Source organism: Pelodiscus sinensis, chromosome 32, assembly GCF_052426305.1.
Source record: "Pelodiscus sinensis isolate ZL-2025 chromosome 32, ASM5242630v1, whole genome shotgun sequence".
NCBI classification, from domain to species: domain Eukaryota; kingdom Metazoa; phylum Chordata; order Testudines; family Trionychidae; genus Pelodiscus; species Pelodiscus sinensis.
Genome location: NC_143083.1, coordinates 3348496 through 3363368, shown reverse-complemented (window position 1 = coordinate 3363368; position 14873 = coordinate 3348496). Strand labels below are relative to the sequence as shown.

Sequence of the window (14873 nt, the reverse complement as noted above, 5' to 3'; positions counted from 1 at the left end):
TGAAGTTCAAGGGCAGCTCTAAACCCCCAGGGTTTGCAAAGCCCAAGTGGCCCTAGGGGGTGTGGAATTATCCTGCCCTGGCCCTCAGCACAGAGATGAGATTTCCTAGGCTTTTGACGTTCTCATTTTTTATTACTCGAATAGTAGACCAGAGACAATGTTTTTAAATCAACAGCTCTATCTGGCAGAGTTCTATGGAAAAATACAAAGGGGGGGAGGCAGAAGAAACTGACAAGAAATTATAGAAACGTGACTTCTCTGAAGGCCTCTGTATTGTTGTTTGAGGCCATCTTTAGCCATAAAACTTGAGTCTTTCAAGAAATAATCAGTCACCGTACTAGTCTCTTACTCAGTGGAGCCTGCTGCAGGGTTCTCTAGGGTTGAGGGATCCTCTTGCATATGCTGTCTCCTGGTTGCTATTGTACTGTTGCTGCGCAGCCTTCATCCTTTTTTCTGTCTTCTAATCAAAGTGGGGGAGTTTTCACAGCATTCCTTGACGGCAGAACCAGTGTCAGTAACCCCCAGCCTGTGCGCTGGGAGGGAGAGTCGAACGGATGTGTTTGGGAGGAAAGGGACGAGAGCTCTGCTCATCTGCTCTCACGTTGGGCATTGTAAGCAACAAGTAGCTGTGGCCGCGGCACTATTTAAGTGAATGGGATGTTTGGCTGTTCTCCTCCTTGACGAAATGTTTACGTCTTCTCCTGCCAATGTACTTAAAGCTGCATTGCAACTAGCAAATTCAACAGCAGATGGCAGACTGTGGCTGCCCAGATGGCTGGCTTTCCTGCAGACGAGCATCTGAAACTGCTGTGCTTCCACAGTCATGGTTGAGGGCTGGTTCTGCTCCTCTAAAAGCTGGCGGTAATAGAGCCGGGGAAAGTAAACTCTCAAGGGTGTGAAGCAAGACACAGCCAGACAGCCATTGGCTCTCATTGCTCCCGGCCAGCCTGGTAGGTGGCTTTACTGACCCCAGCTATATTGCAGCCTTAAAAGGGGGAGAAAAACTCCACTTGAGACCGAGTGTCCAGTCTTTTAATTATCTGCATCCTCCCATTTCTTAGCAAAATGAACCTGCTGTGCGTGCACGGCTGCAGCGCTGGCAGGTCTGGCCAGTGACTGCATGGAAATGGTTGAGCTATTGTGCGCAGAAATAGGGCTGGCTTGGAGATTTTCTCTGCCAGTTGCAATGAAGGGCTGCTGTACGTCCCTGAGACACAGCTGCTTAGCTCATTCCCATTTGTTCAGCTTCCTGCCCTCGGATTTGCAGGACTCACTTGTGCAAACATGCAGCTCTCTCTGCTTGTATTGGAGACCTTGTAAGCATCTGCTTTGCTTAGCCTACCTCCTTCGAACCTCTTCATCTCTGCAGCCACCTTGACGTCTGATCTCTTTGCACCCTGTCGCTAAACCTAGCACCAGATGTAATTGAATTCTGGGACAAAGAGGAGCAGCAGACCAGTGAGGTGTGTTGGTCTATGGGGGAGATGATGGAGCTATGTAAAGTAGCCATGTTGGTTAGGGGTATGTAGCTGGAGAGTTGAGGGTGGTAGTCCAGGCAGAGCCTAATGAATTGCCTAAGATAGAGGAGAATAGGGAGAGCATTGTTAATATAATCTATGATTCTGTAATTGGAAGGTGTTTCCTGCTAACTGTGTTCTGGGTTACAACCCCTTGACCTCAGAGCTTTAGTTCGGGATAAGGTCATTGCTTCGTAACGGAACAATAATTTGAGCAAATTTCTGCCTAACTTTTCTTGACTTAGAAAGAGTGAATGTTGTTTGTTAGTGATTCCTCCTTGTGTATCCCTGTTCGAGACTATTTAACTGGTCGCTCAAAGATGAGCTGTAGATGTGATGCCAGATCCCCTGGATTCACGTGGATGTAAGAGTCTGGTTGTGCGTGGCCAGGTTTGCTGTCCATGTTAAAGTTATTGGAAGCAGTGGATCACCATGTGGTGCTGCAGAATATCGGTATTTTTCCAGTCTGTTCGTGCACAAGGCTGAAGGCATGGGGGGGGGGGGGGTATCTATTAGAATAATAGAATCCCAGGGCTGGAAGAGACCTCAGGAGATCGAGTCCAGCCCCCTGCCCAAAGCAGGACCTTCCCCAACTAAATCAACCCAGCCATGGCTTTGTCAAGCTGGGACTTAAACACCTCTATGGATGGAGATTCTGCCTATTGTCGTGTACCAGTGTATTGTAGTGTAACTGCACTAATTGGAGTTCGCAGCTCCCATTGGACCCTTTGGCCGGCCAGTCCTCTCCTTCATTTGTCGTGTTGGTAATGTAAACGAATTGTCTGTCTGGAATCTGAGATTTGATCTTTTGGAAGATGAGTGGCAGCCTCTGGTCTCTGGTGGTGATGGGATTTCACGTGTGGCTTTTCTTTTTCAAGCAACACGTCCAAGACGGCCGGAAGGAGAACCTGGAGGGCTTTGTGAAAACTTTTGAGAAGCTGCCTACCACGGACGGCTATCCAGGGATCTACGCTTTGGACTGTGAAATGGTGGGTACCTGGGAACGGCAACCCTATGTAAAAGGGGAACGTGCATGTGCAACAGGGCAGCGGTAAAGCTTGGGGTGGAAGCAGGAAGCTGTCTGCAGCGAGCTCTGTCTCCCTCGGGAAGCCTGTTCGGAAGAAAAGCCGCTCTTGGGCTGCTGTCTGGTGTCCCGCAGTTCTCTGAGTGGGAGTCTGACCCGTCCACAATGGGAACAGCGCCTTCTAATCTGCTTGCATGAGGAGCCTGGGCTCGGGACGCTCTAACCCTGGGTGTGTGAGCATCCTTCTGGTACTGCTGGTGACAAACAAGCCTGTTCAGGATTGCTGTGTATCCAGGGGTTGTACAAAGTGGATTACACATTTGTCGAGATCCTCTTTGTGGAACTGTTGTTAATGTTGATACCAGAAGGTGGCCTTGCTGTCTGAATAACTAACTCTCTCCACTGCTGTACTCTGTAGAGTTGCCTATCTATAGGCCGTGCAGGGGAGGGGAGCGGTCATGTAGGACTGCTAGGTATGGTGTGATACATCTGCACCTGCCATAGTTAGCATCAAAGAAGACTCTTCTTTTTTTCTTTTGGCAGCCCAGGTGATCGTCTGGCTGTGTGATGTCACAGCACACGGGGGGGGGGGGGATAGTGGGAGATGTATGTTTAATTGATCAGTTGCTGTTAATACTTAAGATGATACATTTCTTTTGAAAACTAGTAGGCAAGTGGCGGGTGTTAGCCAATGCATATTAGTTGGCTATGCAGCAGCCTAACTTGTCATTCAGGAGATGCTAGCGCTAAGGTGAATGGGGCCGTGGTAGGAGTCTACATAAATAGCAAGATGTGGGTTGAAACCATCATGCTAAGATCAGCTCTTTCCTCCTTCGGGCTCGACAGTGTTACACCAAGCAAGGCCTGGAGCTGACCAGAGTAACCGTGATCAATTCTGACCTGAAAGTGGTCTATGACACCTTTGTCAAACCTGACAACAAAGTGGTGGACTACAATACCAGGTAAGAGCAGCCCCTCCGCTGGCTGGAGTATGGCCAGGGCCATGAAAAAGCCTTTTGACTCTGCTTTCTGAGGAGAGAGTTTAATAACCAATGGCTTCATCAGGCTAACACAGAAATCTCAGCATGGCTTCCCGCCCGGAGCCTGTCAGCACCACCCTTCAGCTGGCTCGAGAAGCGATGACAGGGCATTTCTCAAGTCCTCTCCAGCCGTTCCTACCCAGCAGCTGCCTGCGGCTTTGATTAGCATTCGAAATGGCCAAGCTCATTGGTGGCTGCTTTTCCTCTCACGTGGCGGGTAGGAGGACTTCCCCTCAAGCCCAGCCACTCACGCAGGGCCAAGCCGTGTGGCTGCGCTCAGGTGAAGGGCCGATTTCAGCAGCTCACGTAACAGACGAGCCGCTGTGCTGAAACGGCCCAGAAAACGGGAGCCAGGCTACGCTTTTTTCCACAAAAGGTTTTCCTGCGTTTCATGGCAGAGGTATGGAAAGCAGGAGGGGCAGGGGCAGGCGCTCGCCCTGCGGGACTGCACTGGGCCCATGGGGCCACATCACCACCCCGGGTCGGTGCATCTGTCTGCTCATCTTCTGCTGTGGGGGGCGGGTGCACCATGCCTGGCTGACCCGGTGAGCAGTGGGCCGGGTCGCAGTGCCCCCGGGGCAAAGGAGCTGTGATGGGCTTTATTCACAGTGACCATGTAGCCCAGGACCTCCGCATCAAAACTGCGGCCTGGAAGTAGGGATGCTAAGAATCATTTGAAAAGGTAACCGGGTCGTCCTAGTGGGGACGCGGTGGCACGCACGGCGGGCTCTGGAATGGAACTTTGTACCGCAGAGCCCGCAGTATACAAGTGGCATGCGACCGCAGTAGAAACCAATCAGTGGACGCTTATCGGGTAACCGTTTAGACGGTTACATGTTTGCCACCCTACCCAAAACGAGCTGTTTCAGTAATGGGTGTGGGTGCTACCGGGCATCTCTCACCACGTCGTGCTCCAAGGGTCACTGGTTTGGATCACTTGGCTGGAAGCTTATTCTTGAGGAATTGGAAGTGTTCATTGCCTCAGCTGTGTGGGTGTTGCTAGACCATGGCAGGCTCAGCCCCACTAAGGCGAAGGCCCCTCTTGCTGTCGTACTGCAGGTTCTCAGGTGTGACGGAGGAGGACTTGGAGAACGCAAGCATCACCCTGCGGGACGTCCAAGCTGTTCTGTTAAACATGTTCAGTGCAGACACCATTTTGATAGGACACAGCTTGGAAAGCGATTTATTTGCACTAAAGGTAACAAACCCTGTCCCCTCCCTTACTTTCCTTTCACCCGCCTCGTCCTTCCGTGCCTGCTCTGTTTCTTTTGGAATGCAGAGTCTGCCTTCAAGAGCAGAAAGATCCCAGTAGGACAGAAGTGGGGAACCTTTCTGGGGTCGGGAGCCACTGACCCACAGAAACATCCATCAGGGGCCACACACAAGTGAGAAGCCCCCGACTGAGAAGGAGAGAGACTCCCCACGTTCCCCTCCCACACTGAGCCTAGGAGGGCCCAGTCTAGTAGATTGTGTGCTCCAGCCCTGCGGATGGGTAGTTGGGGGGCTGGAGCGCCAGCACGGGCTCCCCAATACGGGGGGGATCCCTGAGCCTTGGACGCTGGATCCAGGCAAGCTGGGGGGCCACATCCGGGCCCCAGGCCTGTGATTCCTCACCCCTGCAGTAGATCCTTGTTGAGCCGTTGGAGGCTGCCAGATTGTGCCCCTGCTCGGCCTATTGAGCAAGGAGCATTTCAGGTCACTAGTGATCTTACCAAGAGTTCTCTCCTAGCTGGGTTTGGCCGAGTGTGAGAGACCTGGCCTGAGGCAGCTCGTTGAGTGGTTGGTTGAAGGCTGGAGGAGACAGGACCTTCGCAGGGCCTGTGTTCCATTAGGACCCCGAATGAGCTCTAAGCTGACAGGAGTCGTTAGAAGAAACACCATCCCCAATGGCACAGCTGGGTTCCTGGTAGATGCACCCCCTGGATCTCAGAGGATCACAATGAAAAGAATCACGTTTACCGTTTCCTCAGCACGAGATACCTAGCCCTGGTCTACACTAGGGAGTTATTTTGAAATAACCCCCTTTCTTTCGAAATAAGCAGCGGAGCATCCGCACTGCTAAGCTCTTCATTTTGAAATAACAGGCTGCTTATTTAGAAATCTGTCCTCCTGCTGCTATTTCGAAATCACTGCTCCCCAGAGTCATTCGAAGTAATTGCTCCCCCTGCTTCCTGGGGCTGTAAGTCGAGGGAGCACGTCCCCAATAACAGAGCCTGCCTCGGACTCATTTCGAGGCTCACCCGCAGCGTGGACACGCAAGTTGATTTTGTTATTTCAAAATAATTCCCGCGTGTAGACCTGCCCTTATGGGCTTCGTTTTCTCTTAGCCTCACAGAAACCACCAGCGAAGGACCCCCCAGCAATATAGCAAAGCGCTGCAGGGCCAGGTCGTAATCTCGAACGGCTACGGCAGTAAAGAAGACATCCCAGTAATGGCCGCAGCAAGCTTCAAATAGCAAGAGCATTTCAGTTCCCTATTTAAAGCTGTATTATCCCGTCCTCAGCCTCCCTGATCTACATAAGTAATTATTCTGCTTGGGCTGCTGCCAGCCTTGGCTGCGGGAGAGGGGAGATTATCCGTAATGTTTGGCAGTTTTACACTTCAAAGAGCGCAGCAGGTTGTTTCCATTAAACTGCAGCTGTTCTGAAGCATTTCCCCAGCTCCGCTATGAAACTATTAAGGAGTTAGTTGCAAGTTGTCACGCAGCATTAGCAAGTGCCGAGGCAAAGTCAGGGGCAGATGGGAGGCTGAAGCGTCAAGTCCTGTTCGTCATCCTGTGTCATGAATCACAAACCTAAAGAATGGAGCCCTCCAGGAATTGCGTGCTCCGGCGGGGCGTGCCGATCGGTCTGTAAGCACCCCCTTCTCGACTCCAGTCCTTAGGATGCTTAACCTGCCTCTCACCCTGGCTTCTTCCTGAGCATCCCTCTGGCCAGCAGAGAGTTAACGTGAGCGCTCTCCAGGGTGTAGCAAACCTGAGCACGGACTGTTTCAAAGCACGTGGGCCCTGCCATGCTGGGTCGAACCCCTCCCTCGCGCTCTAAGCGTGAGCCTGGCTTCAGCCCTGGACGCTAGAGAAAGTGGACTCTGGCAGAAGATCCCTTCCTGGCCTCAGCATGTCGCCCTGTTTCTCCCGATATTAACCACAAACCACACATGCGATCAAATGATCCAGCCTCTTAAAATCCATCTGCAGCTAGAGCAGGAACAGGGCCATTCAAGCCCGTTGGAAACTCCCTCAAGTGAGTCCCAGCCCCGGCCCTGTCTCTGAGAGCGGCAAGTCTCTGCTGGTGCAGAGGTGTGGCGGGTAATGGGTTAAATCCACATGTGCTGGGAAGTGCCCTCCTGGCTCAAGCAGCTGCTCTGCCGGTGTCGGGGGGGAGTCCTGCAGAAGCATGGGGGGTGTTTGGCACTCGCTGCCGGTTGCTGGGAGTTGAGGGGCTGAGTCCAGACTGGATTTCAGCAGCTCTGGCTGCGGCGAGGACTTAGCACAGTGGCTGGTGGTGGGGGCGATACCGCAGGGTGACGAAAGGCTTCCCGGGGGTGCAGGATGAAGCCCAGTGACAGCTCGGAGAGAAAACAGCCAGCTGTGCTTTTCCCCCCAGCTCATCCACTGCACCGTGGTGGATACAGCCGTCGTCTTTCCCCACCGGCTGGGTTTGCCTTACAAACGCGCACTCCGGACGCTGATGGCAGACTACCTCAAGCGCATCATCCAGGACAACGGTGAGAGGTCGGATCGGGGGGAACGGGGACGCCGCAGTGCGAGGGGCTCCGCTCCGGCCTGCCTTTCTGCCCTGCCACGCTGGGATCGGGGCTTCGCTGTGCTGGGCGCGGGTCAGACAGGCCTTGCCCCAAACCGCTCTCGCTCCTGCCAGACAATACCAAGGGTGGGAGAAAGGAAGCGTTTTGTCCCCATCTTATGGGGGGTGGGGAAGGAGGCCCAGAGAGAGCAAGCGACCTGCCCTTGGCCGGCTGCAGCCTGTAGCGGGGTGGGACTTGATCCCATGTCTCCTGAGCTGCCACTGGCACCGGTCAGGTCGGAGTTTCCCGAGTGCAGCTGCCTCTGCTGTGTTTTGCCCTGGACTCCCCAGCCTCCGTCTGCAGTTAGGTGCCGGCAGAGTGAGCCGCATGGATCCCCTCTGCTCCGAGGAGCAGCTGTCGCTTGACAAGGGTATTCCGGTTTAACCTGGGGAGTTGGCTCGAGGCCGCTGGCTCCATATTAAGTGTCTGGGTCAGTCCCCCCCAACCTTCCAATAGCAATGGGGCCTCCCCTGTGCTCTAGGCTCTGCTCCAAAGCAGGGCCGAGGCCGTGGCTCAGGCTGTGGCTCAGTGTCCCGTCTCTCGTTCCCAGTGGAAGGTCACGACTCCAGCGAGGACGCCAGCGCCTGCATGGAGCTGATGATCTGGAAGATCAAAGAAGACGCGAAAGTGAAGCGATGACTTGCACTCTCTCGCCTCTGCCGCGCAATAAACACTCAGCGTCACACTCCTCCTGCACCCAGCAGCGTGCCCAGCCCAGACCCCTGGGCGCTCGTAGGCACAGCTTGAGGCACTGGCTCTCAGCTGGCCAGGGGCACGTGTCGAGATCCTCGCCAGTAGGTGCCTTGTAGGCCTGACCAGGGCTGCTTTGAATACTACAGCCAGAGAGAGGCTCTTTAGCGTGTAGGAGAAGCCTCCGGAGGCGCAGCGGCTACATCTGCAATGATCTTTTCTCCCAAGCGAAAGGTAGAGAACTCTTCGTTCCTGGTTAGTCGGAGGGTTGCACAGCATCCGCCCTGGCTTCCGAAGCACACAGCTGCCCCGGGGGCCGGGGAGCAGGAACCAGATGGAAATGTTGGGGAGGGAGGGCAGGAAACGTGCACTAGCTGGCATGTGACTTGCAGAAAGGCCGGGGGGTAAAGACCTGGGCCTCCAGGCACGGAGGGTAGCAAGAGCCCACTGCAGGGGAGTCTGGCGCGTCGGAGGGGACGCTGCCCTTGAAATAGACACAGCTGCTGTGGGCGGGAGGGGAAGAGAAGCCGTGGTGATGCCCGTCAGCGGATTCTCTCAGTTGCTGGCCCCGATCTTACGGAGCATGTGCAGGGCTCCGTGTAGATCCTGGCTGAGGACAGGTGAAGCCAGAAGTGTCTTGTGCTCCGTGGTCGGCAGGGAAGCCACCCGGCCTGCTGTTGCCATGTCAGGGGCAGGAGGGTGGCCAGGACAGTAAGGAAGGCTCTGAAGCCAAAGAGCAACTTACCATTGTCTAGCACGGGCAGAACATCGACTTGTTCACTCGCTGGGGGGGCTGAGTTCTGCTGGCTGGCCCCTCGTTGCATCCTCCGGGGGCCGGCTCCCTCGAGTCACCTCCCTCATGCTCATCAGAAGCAAAGCTCAGGATCGCCAGTGGGGCAGGGTGGGGCTAGCCCAGGATGTGCTCAGGGTCCCTGCAGACTGATTCCTCTCGTGGGGGGGCTGACTTACCTATTGCTTCGCTCCTGCCGAAAATAGTACTTTTTAAACTGGCTTTCATAGAAATTGGGTGTTTTTTAAAAAAAACAAAATCCCTCAATTTCATGCTCTTCCTCTCTCCTCTTTTACAGAGCCCCGCCCCATCTTTCGAAAGTCTCCCCCTAGAATATAAATATTTATTTATGACCAGTAACTAAGCCAGGAGCGTACAGGAATAGCAAGGGCTTTGCCGGCTTCACTTTACACGCAGCGTGCTCAGGGTCCCCCTTTCTCGTCCCTTTGCTTTCAAAGCTCACGCAGTGGAGAGACTCACTCGAGCTGAGCCCAGGTATGATTGGCGTTTAGAGGGGCAGGACGTGCCTGCTACCGCCGCTCCCACGGCACCGTGGGGGCAGGGACGGGAGCCCAGGCTGCCATGAGGGACTGTGCACCACCCGAGGGCCGGCTGCATTGTTCCCTGTCTGAAACAGCTGGGGGATGGACTTGGTAGGAATGAGTAATTTGCCACCAGTACGTTGTGTTCCTGGGTGAGAGGGGTTCTCCCCTCACCCCCCACGTGTGCCCTGGAAAAGTCTGTCTCGCTCTCTCTATTTTACCTTCAGTTAACAGTGCTGGGTCTTAACCTCCCTACAGCCTGTACAACCCTGCTACTTCCCTGGCTCCCAGCAGCGCTGCTGATTTACCAGCTCTTCCCACGTGCTCGCTGGGCTTTGGGGGCTGCTTGTGGGGACGATGGTTCCTTTGCAGCAGTGCCCTGAGAAACCTGTAGCAACGACCTACACCCTCAGCCAGAGGGGTGCGAAGGCTCCGTCACTTCCCACGTGTGGGCGGAAGTGTGTTAACAGGGCTGGAGTCACTTTGGAGCTCTGGCCTCAGCTGGCTCTGCCCATCTCCCCAGTGGCTGCGTCCTAGCTCCCCCAGCGCAGAGCTCCTGCTGTGTTTTGTGAGGCAGACACGGTGGTGGGTTCACAGCTCTGCCCTTGGCCCCCTCCCGGCCTCTTGCTGTTACCGATGCCCGAGGCACGTCTCTGGCGCTGTGCTGCCTGGCTCGCGGGTGGGGACGTGTAGGAAGTTCAAGGGCAGGGCTGGATTTCTCGGCCCCCCCTCCCCCAAAGCAGCCTTAGCAGTGAAAGCTTAGCAGTTACTCCCTCTTCACTGCTCCGAGCCGCTATGAGAAGCCGTCTGCTGCCCCAGCGCCATAGGAAGAAGGGGCGAGCATCGCAGCCCCCGTTACGGCCGGGCAATGCATTGTTCAGCGGTAGCACCCCGAGCAGCGCGGGTTCGAGGCAGGGTCTTGCCTTCAGCACGTCTTTCCAGGCAGCTTCTCCTTCAGGCTGGAAACCGCCGTGTTTTGTTCTCGCCTGAGCGGGGACCTGGCCCGGCTGCCCTCGCAAAGGCCAAAGGGGCCTTGTTCCAGACCAGAAGTGGCCTTGGCCGTAGCTCTCCCCACCCCCTGTGGGGTGAGTGGCACAAGGGGGACTCCCCAGCTATCTCCAGCTGGGCCTACAGCGCAGCGTCCATAGGGCCCTATGTAACCCTGGGGCGGGCAGGGCCTCTGCGGCTGGGCTAGAGATGGATTCTCCGCGCCAGAGGCAAGAGGTTTCCAACCGTGGAAACAATGGATCTTCCATTCTCCCTTCGGCTTTCAACCCCCCACGCTGGAGCTCAGTGGTGGGAGCAGCCCACGGTCTTACCCCCGTGCCTGCAAGGGGGTTGCAATATTCCATGTTGCTTTATATATTTTGCAGGCTCTTTCCTTCCTCCCCCCTCAGTCCCGTTCAGGTAGCAGCCGTGGGGCGCCAGTTGTCATTGTGCTGATTAAAATCAGGCCTCTGCACTGTCTTGTTACTAATCCCATGGCCGCGCGCCGCCAGTGTGGGAAGCGGGGAGTAGCTGCCGCTGCAGGTGAACCAGCTGGCCCGGAGCCGCGCCCCATCAGCAGCACGGGCTCTGACGCGTGCTGGACACTACCGGCCCCGGCAGCAAGCGCCTGGATTTGGGGACTGTCTCAGCACTGTCACCTGCTACTTTTGTAACGTTTGTAATAAAAAGGTGTTGAAGAGACGGGCTCCTGGCTCTGCGCCGGGCTGGCGGGCTGCCAAGACTCAACTCTTGCTCTGCCAGTCGCCTGCTGCTCTGCTCCCCCTGGCACCGCGGGGCCCTGGGTGGGAGGTGCCCAACAGCGCCCCCTCCCACGCCCCCACTTGTTGAACTTTTCCTCTGGCGAATTCCCGGGTTGCTCGGGGTCACGTGGGTGGCACTGCGGTATTTGGATAGCTTCTGTCATGGCAGGTGATGCCCTTCCAGCCCCGGGCGGGTAGGACCCCAGCAGGTATTGCTCTGCCTAAGAGCGACACGGGGGTAAAGTCTCACCCAGGCCATTGGCTAAATGTACTGAGCAGAGAGGCCCTCGCCCCGCACACTGCTGGGACTTGGATTACATTCTTGCTGAAGGGAGAAAGTGAAGTTAGTGTTGACTGACCACCCCAAAGCATTAGGCAAACTACAGAGATGGGCCAGGGCGCCGGTGACTGGCGCCTGTTTCAGCAGGAATGTCGTTTGGCTGCTGCCCTGCCACTGTCCTACAACGAGCCGTGGCTTTTACACGTGCAGGGAAGCTGGGCTTTTTGATCTCCTCTTCCCCCCCCCCCCCCCCCCCCATCCTGGGTTCCTTCCACGCCCGGTCCTGTCCTAGCCTGGCTCCATGTGCATGAGGGAGGGGGTGGTTTCGGGCAAGACGTGGTCACATTGGAGGACAAGCCAGAAAGGAGCAACCACTGTGCGGGAAGGTCTAGAGAACGTGGCCAGGGAGGGGAGATTGAAAACAACGGGTTTGTTTAGACTGGAAAGAGGAGCCCAAGGGGGGCCTGATACACCGTGTTCAAGGACCTAAAAGGGTGTGAGGAGGAGGAGGGAGAAAACTTACCCTCCTGGCCTAGGGCTGCTGTGGATTCTCCCGCACTGGGAGATCGTGAAGAGCCGGTTTGACAATTGCCTGTCGGGGATGGGCTGGCTGGCGCCCCGCGGTCCCTTGCAGTCCTAGGCCTGAGGGATGTTTGGGAAGGGCCCTGGCTCAGTGGTGGGAGGCAGGGTCGGCGGTTTCACTGGTTAAGGGGCGTGGCCTGAGGGCCCAGTGCTCTGAGATCTGTGGGTGTGATGGGCCCAGTGCAGCTCAGCAGAGGAGCTTGTTGGGAAGTGGGGTGCCACTGCCCTCCCCATCAGACTCCCCCCTTGTATGAGCTTCACCCTGGGGTGCAGGGCTGGGGTCCTGTATTAATGGGAGTGTTGCTGTGTCCGCTGTTCCCTCTGACGACTTCCATCCATCTGGGGAATAACTTATGTGCACCAAGGCGTGTGCCAATGTGCACCACCCATAGAAACAGCCAGCCTCGCCGTGGGCACTGCTCGTCAGCTGGGCGGCCGCACAAGCGCTCAGCTCACGGGCCCCTGCTGCTGTCCTGCTCCGTGGCTACGGGCAGGCGGGAGCTCAGTGCTGCCCTCACATCGGACTCCTGCATCACCTCGGATGCTCCGTCCGTCACCAGGCCCTGCAGTGTCAAAGCCAAAGGGATTTAAGCGTCCGTATGCAGGGTCCCACAGCCCCGTGTCTCCCCCCAGACAGCCAGGAATTCTGCCTCTTTAAGCCATGGGCAATACAGGGGCCAGAACCCAGGCGTCCGGCCGTCCACGCTTAACCCCTAGACCGCAGCCCTGCCCCTCGGTGCCTTGAGCCCCCTGTGCTGTTCTAGACGCTTGCTCATGCTCCCTTACCCCTGCCCCATCAATTTCCCAAGTGGGGGAGGAACACGAGGGGGGAGGCTGAGTCAGCACAGGAAAAAGGTTCAGGCAAAAAGTTCAAATTAAAAATAATCCGCCATTAGATGACCTCACCGGCAATGGGTTTGATTTAACTGCTTGGTATGGCTCTGGGAATATCACCGGTTACTTAGGGAGATGTAAAAGGCACAGGTCACCGTCAGACCCAGCCCTCCCCTGTGCCTCTTCACGGCAGCCTGGGTGGGCTGCCGGAGATGTGAGGGCTGGCACGGACCTCTCCGGCTCTCCTCAGCAGAAGCCCAGTGGTTTGCTGCTGCCCCTATGGAAGGGGGCTTGCCCACCGAGGTGTGAAACTAAAGTGGTGTCCCTGGGGTGACAGCGGGTCGGTCAGGGTGACAGGGGACCCACAAAACCCGTCTCTGCCCTTTTTTGCTGCTTTATATGAGACATTGGGCCTACGGGGAAGGGGTCACCCTCTTGTGGTAGAGAGAAAACAGCCTTCTACTGCTGTTAGCTCAAAGACAGAGGCTGGGGCTTTCCATGCTGCAGCTCCCTGTCTTGTCACCTGCGGGGATCAGGACCTTCCGTCCAGGCCTCGGGAGTTCCAGGAATGGCTCCGTTTGCGGCTAGGATGATCCATCCCAAGATGCTCAGCCCAGAAGGGACCCCGTGGAGTCACTTAGTTTGATGATCTGCACAGCCTGGGCCTCTCAATAACGCCTAGAACAGAGCCCTTAGAAAAACCTCCAGGTCACAAGGCTGGTCTGCCCTGTGCATTGGATCAGCTGCAGCTGGGTTGTTAAAGCAAAACCCAATTGAGGGGGGTGGGGAAGAGAGGGAGGGATTTCTCTCACTGCTGTCAGCCCTTCGCTGGCTGCCTGTGCAGCTGTTGGGAGCAGCGGTCCCTGTTAAACAGCCAGCCCCCCCCTCGCTTCAGTGAGGATCTGAGAAAGCTCCCCCGCTGCATATTTCTGGGGCCTTCAGTGAGCCCTTCCGCAGAGCCAGGGAGGTCAGACCTGCCGTCCCTGCTGTTCTGGAGTTCAACAAGCAGCAGCAGAAATCCTCAGGGGTCGGTGGGTGGTGCCTTCTGAAGAATAAAGTCCTAGGCCCGGTGGTTCTTTACTCCCCTTTTTCAAGTCACCTGCATAATAACTGATCGCATGTGGCCGCAGCCCAGAGGGCAGCCTCTTCGAAAGGTGCTTTACCGATGCCGAGGAGAGCTGGGCCCTGCCTGGGGCTCCCTGTAAGCTGGGCACTTGGGCGGCTGCCCAAGAGCGATTCAAATACTGCCCAGTGGATTAGCAGAGTGCCCACAGCTGGCAGCGTGTGTGTCTATTGGTGGTGCACATCTGCACATGCCTCGGTGCACGTGACAAAATTTATTCTGTGCACGGAAGGAAAAATATTAGAGGGAACATTGGCCCTGCCCCACAGAGACTTGAGATCACGGAAGGCTTGTTCTTCCCATTTTGCAGGGGGCAGAGATGAAGAGACTTACCCGAGGTCACGCGGTGAGTCTGTGTCAGAGCTGGGAATTGGGGCTTAACCACAAGAGCAACCTACCTCGCTCTGAACCAAGCAGCAGTACCAGGCTGAGCACGCAGGGCAGGGGCTCGGAGAAGGGATTTGGACGGGGAGCCTTTGTCCCTGGGCTCTGTGCCAGCTGATTATGGCATCAGGGCGCCCTGCGAGGTCAGAGGTGACGGAGCTGATCAATGCGGCTGATCGGGAGGCCGTGGTGTTAACCGCCCACCCCTTTGTCCTGTGGTGCTGGCTCGCCGTGGGGTGCCGCGGCCCGGCGCCTCGCCGTGTGCAGCGTATCGATCGGGGGCTGAGCCTGACTCCAGCCTGTCGTTCGCTCCTTTCCCAGCGTAAGCTCGTTACTGGCCGATTCGTGCCACTGGGATCCCGTGTCCACAGGGCTGTCACGGACGGGGGGTGGCTGGATGTCATGGGGGGAGACTGGCCCACTGTCGAAGGGGCCGGTGCCCTTACCCAAGGGAAATCGGGTCTGGGGGTGTCGTGACCCCCTCCCCGGGATGACGGTACCGGAACGCTTCAGC

General features: G+C 56.4%; 1 protein-coding gene across 2 annotated transcripts in view; it reads left to right on the top strand.

Annotated features, from left to right (window-relative positions):
• REXO1 (RNA exonuclease 1 homolog) overlaps nt 1-11095 on the top strand; it is a 76275-nt gene extending 65180 nt beyond the window's left edge. For both annotated transcript variants that reach the window (XM_075903238.2, XM_006128983.5), the window contains exons 12-16: nt 2396-2506; nt 3388-3503; nt 4641-4779; nt 7188-7308; nt 7937-11095. In XM_075903238.2, coding sequence (XP_075759353.1) covers nt 2396-2506; nt 3388-3503; nt 4641-4779; nt 7188-7308; nt 7937-8025 — 576 coding nt within the window. In that variant the 3' untranslated portion in view covers nt 8026-11095. The remainder of the gene's footprint in view (nt 1-2395; nt 2507-3387; nt 3504-4640; nt 4780-7187; nt 7309-7936) is intronic.
• The last annotated feature ends 3778 nt before the right edge of the window (nt 11096-14873 follow it).